The sequence below is a fragment of the Austrofundulus limnaeus genome, unplaced genomic scaffold (assembly GCF_001266775.1).
Source record: "Austrofundulus limnaeus strain Quisiro unplaced genomic scaffold, Austrofundulus_limnaeus-1.0 Scaffold123, whole genome shotgun sequence".
Classification (NCBI taxonomy): Eukaryota; Metazoa; Chordata; class Actinopteri; order Cyprinodontiformes; family Rivulidae; genus Austrofundulus; species Austrofundulus limnaeus.
In genome coordinates this window covers 243,569-248,774 of record NW_013952525.1, presented here as the reverse complement: position 1 = coordinate 248,774, position 5,206 = coordinate 243,569, and the positions used below count along the sequence as shown (strand labels likewise).

At 37.4% G+C, this 5,206-nt stretch overlaps 1 protein-coding gene across 1 annotated transcript in view; it reads left to right on the top strand.

Annotated features, from left to right (window-relative positions):
* The first annotated feature begins 4,369 nt into the window (after nt 1–4,369).
* The window catches only part of ckmt2a (creatine kinase, mitochondrial 2a (sarcomeric)), an 8,963-nt gene continuing 8,126 nt past the window's right edge, over nt 4,370–5,206 (top strand). Inside the window, exon 1 of the mRNA XM_014015101.1 lies at nt 4,370–4,732. Coding sequence (XP_013870555.1) covers nt 4,584–4,732 — 149 coding nt within the window. The 5' untranslated portion in view covers nt 4,370–4,583. The remainder of the gene's footprint in view (nt 4,733–5,206) is intronic.

Genomic DNA, 5,206 nt, shown 5'->3' with positions numbered 1-5,206 from the left:
AGAGCCCCGGTCCAGCACCGGTACCCCGCTCCGTTCCCGGAGCGTGTGTGTGTGTGTGTGTGTGTGTGTGTGTGTGTGTGTGTGTGTGTAGACCGAACACACACCTACAGTATGTAGCAGGCAGGTGTTGACCAGGTTCAGTGTCGAGCTGCTGGCACTGCAAGTGATTTATCAACCCAATATGGGCCAGGTCTGGCAATGATGGTGCTGTTTTTAAGATGGCCACAACTGGCCCAAAGTCCGTTCTCCATTATCAAGTCTCACTTTAACCGCTTCTTGTCGCTTGGTTCTGCTGTGTGTGTCTCTGTGGCAGTGTGTTCGTCACTTTGTGGGCGGATCGTCAGCGGGCAGCTTCAGCTGGTGTGGTTTTATTGTCGGGTAGTCTGATTTTTATTTATTTATTTATTTTCGTGTTTTTAGTGCGCTTGTACCTGATGGTGGCCATCTTGTCTGTATGCGCCTGTCTCCTAAAATATTAAAAAACCTTTGCACCTCTCTCCAACAGGAGTTTAAGTTTCACCTTGGCTCAGTCAATGGGTAGCTGTCTGCTGACGTTAATATCATTTGCACCCAAAACTTGGTTTAAACCACCTGGAACCACCTCTGAGGTGGATCCAAAACCCCTGTTGGGACCAGAAATGGAGACACACCAGCCAAGGTTGAATCAGTGAGAACCAATTAAAGGCACACCTATGGAGAAGAGGTTTTAGTGGGCCAGAATTGGGCCAGACATATTTTGCTTTGTGGGTATATATAATACTGTATATCTAAAATCAGGTATCTGACCACTGTGTGGTGACATCTGTCCCATTCTGATTAACTTTAATGCATATTTGGAAAAGTTTCCTCTATAAAACGCTGGAAGTTGTTGAAAAATAGTGACACGATATAACTGTAATTTTATAAAACAGTGATTTTATGCTTGACATTTAAAAACTTTAAAGAAATATTAGAGTCAAATTCAACTCAGTTTTCAAGTCAAACATCTCAGGAGTTTCATTTACCACCAGTTGGAGTGAAGAGGTTGCTTTTTATTCAAAAGCATTTGTTATTTACATTTTGTGTCAAAATGACAGGCACCTGGTTGACTCTTTATAGAAATTTATGAAGAAATCAGTTTTTTGAGCCATGAAACTTTAGACCTCTTCATAGTTCTTGAATGGCATCTGTGCTAGGCTAATTCAGCTTTAGCTTGATCTTTCTGTATATGTTTTTATTAAATTATGATTTAAGACATGTACATTATACAACCTTAGCACAGTTGGCTTTTAACATCAGATAACTATAAATTTTCACTATAAACAAAACAAACTATGAGCTCAGAGTTTGTGTGTTTTTCAGTAAAAACTGTAGGAAAGTTTTCTAGTGTCAAAAATAATCAAGCTTTTAGTTTTAAAACCTGTTGCCAAAAAATAATTCCTTCAGATCTGAAAATACAGAAGTTCAGTCTTTATATTGTTGGTTTAGTTGTTTAATACTTCAAAGCAAACCGTTGATCTAACTGCCACACATTGAACCAGGTTTTCTGGATCTCCAGAGGAAGAACCACCTTCTGCTAACTGAACATACTTCATTCATACTTTTATGTGGAAAAAAACATGCTGGGTTTGTAAAACTGTAACTATTTATCGATTATGCTTGCTGACTAATGTTTTCATGATAGTATTCATACTTTTTATAACTTTACTACAACTGAAGGTTTACTCTACTCTCATTTGTGTTACATAATAAGAGAAATATGTACATACCAAATATACAAAGTTGCTTCACACATTTAAGTTATTATTTTCCGGATTGAACCATGTCTGTTCAGATTTTATAATATTTATGATTTTGTACAGAAAGGTTTCTGTTTTTTCTATTAGAAAAATGTCATAAATCACTTGTTTAAAAAATAAGAGAAATTATTATTTTTAGTTCATATCAATGGAATAGATTCAGATTTTTAAACCTGTATTGTATATCTAATGTAATAAAAATGTACTGTAGTGATATATTTGCATCAATAAGAGTATTTATAAAGATTGCTCATAGATGTTTAAATTGTTTATAGCATGAAAATAGCATAAACTGCCCTAAAATGATTACAGTAGGTATCTGTTAGTTAATCCATATTTTATTATTTTATTGTTATTTTTATTTCTGACTGGAATCTATTGAAGATTTTAAGCGGTGTTTTCTATCACTGTATAGCGTTAAACTTGCATTTACTGTTTTCATTTTTCAGACATTTTACTCTCTGTTGTACAAATATTCACACTCTTCAGCCTTGATAATAAAACTTTGGGAAAAATAAATCTTAAATATTGTTGGAATTTCTTGTCATAGAAATGCACAAAAACATTCCTGATGTGTGGAAGGAGGCGCTGCGATAGAATGAAAGCATCACAGTGAAGCATGGTGGTGGCAGCATCGTGTTACAGGGATGTTTTTTTTTTAGCATTTCAGCTTTAGTTATTGTGTACTATCTAAAATATCTCCTCATTTACTCCCAACAGTTTGGGGCATTTTGTTTAGGTTTAATACTAACCTGTTCAGTGTCCCCCGTCCCTCACACAGTGACTGCTGGACATGGTCACCAGTGACCTGGAAAAGAAGAAGTGAGTAAAAAATAATGGATGGATGGACTTGTAAACCAAAAACAAACATAAATTCTTGGTTCTAGTCAACAAAAAAATAAAGAATTATTCATCTCGGTGGAAAACATTTTGCGCTTGTAACATTTCCTGTCAACAAGTCATCGATACGTTTACTTGATTTGATTAATCTGCTTTTGTTGTGGCCTTGAATTTCCAATGTGGAACAGAATGGAAAAACTAATTTACCTGAGAAGAAACACTAAAAAACATACTAAAGCCTATGAAATACCAATTTAAACATCTTTGTCCTTCAAATAGATCACTTTATATTACTGATATTTAAATTACTCATAATTTAACTCAAAGGGATTCTTGGCTTTTTAATCTGTTTTCATTTTTGTTAGAAATCTGGTTCATTGTTTGTTATTCAGCTGCAGTTTTGAGAGTGACATGGATCAAATGTAAATATCAAGGTCAGACCGGTCAGTGATATGGGACCCTTCATGGTTCAGGTCCATCATGGCTCTGCACCACTCATCTGAGCGGTCATTGGTTTAGATCTCTGTCTGAATTCAGGATTGGCCTGGAGGATTTAATCCCTCATGTGTGGGGGGTGGGGTGGGGGGGGGGGGGNGCTCAAGTAAGAGGAGACTAAAAAACTTCTCCTCAGCAACCTTCATTCAGAAGGCAACAGCTTTCATAAAGGTACAGTACGCTCTTTTTTTCCCTGCAAAAAGCCTTAGTCAGCTATGATTTTCTGCTTCTGCAGAAAGTTTATCTGTTTTAATACTTTGTTTAAATTAAGATGCATTAAAGGCAATATATCATTTTATAGTCATTTCTGGTTTAACAAACAGAAGACAGGCTTAAAAGAACTGCTGCATTTTAAAAAACATTCACATTTCATGCTTTAACCACACAGACTGCTGGTCATCGAGCAGATATTATATTTATAATGTTCTACGTAGTTACGAGGTCACTATTTTAGGAAGCTGATCCCATGTCTGTGGTGGTTTTGGTGAACTCCTGGCCATAAGACCATCTAACCAACAGACTCCTTATATTTCATAATTTACCTCATTAGATTTGGGTGGTTTTGCAGTTTGTCCAGAATGACATTGTGTTGATGAGTCCGAAGGGGCTTTGGAGCTGGCACCAAACAGCTTTGCACTCATCTATAAATAAAACTAGCACTGACCCAAAGAGCATGTGGAGTGAAAGGAGCAGAGAGGGCTCTCCATGCAATAGGTGAAAATCATCTGACTGACTGCTCAGGTAACAGCTCAGTACTGATCGACCATCTTTCATCTCATAACAAGTGTAATGATGATGATCCTGTTAGACAAGTTAGTCTTATTTCAGCTGAATAAAAGTCATGTTTGAATATAAAGAAGGAAGTTCTTGAAAAAAGTATATAGTCTGTTACCCTGCATTGAATAAAGATTTCAGTTGGAGCTCAGGATATGTGTTGGGGATGAGCCTCAGCTACTACCACACTAAAACTGATCTTAATATCTGTAAAACTATCTGACTTATGGCCAGTGTTGTGTTTGCTAAGGTTGATCAGCTGTGGCATCCATCTTGGACGTGATTGTTTCCCTGTTAGTTGTAGATGTGTAATCTGATGACTTACTGAGAGTTTCAGTAATGTCTGTCCAGTATTTGATGGGTTATTTTGCTGACATGTAATTGCACATAGACACAAGCAAAGACAATATAAAAATATATTAAACTAGAGAAGAGGCCACAAATGGACAGAGAAACAAAAGAACAGTATTGCAGCAGATCCATAATGGCTGTCAATAGTTTGACTCATCCGGTTAAAGTGATGTTTGATACTATGAGTCTACTTAGATAACTGCTATTCTGCCTGACTTTATTTGCTGTGATGGTATTTTATCATTTATTGTGTGGGAAAAATGACTTCAAAACTCTTTTTAAATTTTTCATTCATTCACAGTTGATTTTCTGCTGAGGCTCTTGAGCGACCCATCTAGAGGAAAGATGTCGAACTCTTTCAGACGTCTGGTCTCTGGCCGCAACACGATGGCGTTGTTGGCCAGTTTGGGAGCAGGAACCATGGCGGGCGGTTTGCTGCTGCATGACAACAGCTCTCTGGCTGCTGAGACCAAGACGAAGCTCTATCCTCCCAGGTACGACAGGGAAACCAGCAGGGGTCAGCCTAAAGCTAAAAGTTCAGTTATATTTGTTCGGTGGTTTATGAGATACTTTTCTAACAGTCAGAGGGGATTACAAATAGTTCATGGTAAAATTAAAACTGATGGAGCTCAGAGTGTGTGTTTTATGATCAGTTTCAGCTACTTCCACAACAAACTTTAGCTCAATAGCTGAAAAGTTGACGATATTGTCAAGTTGTCTCCAAAAACACAACTCAGTTGTCCTTGTACACCGAATGATCATGTTCTGAGAGTTTCATTAAAATACAGTGTTTCATGAGATATTTTGCTAACAGAACAATCAGACACAGGTAAAAACATCACATTTAGCCTTTTAGGCCATCATAGCTTCAATTTGAGGGTGACATTGTGGACAATGTGAAACGAGAGGGGTGGTGTGTGTGTGTGTGTGTGTGTGTGTGTGTGTGTGTGTGTGTGTGTGTGTGTGTG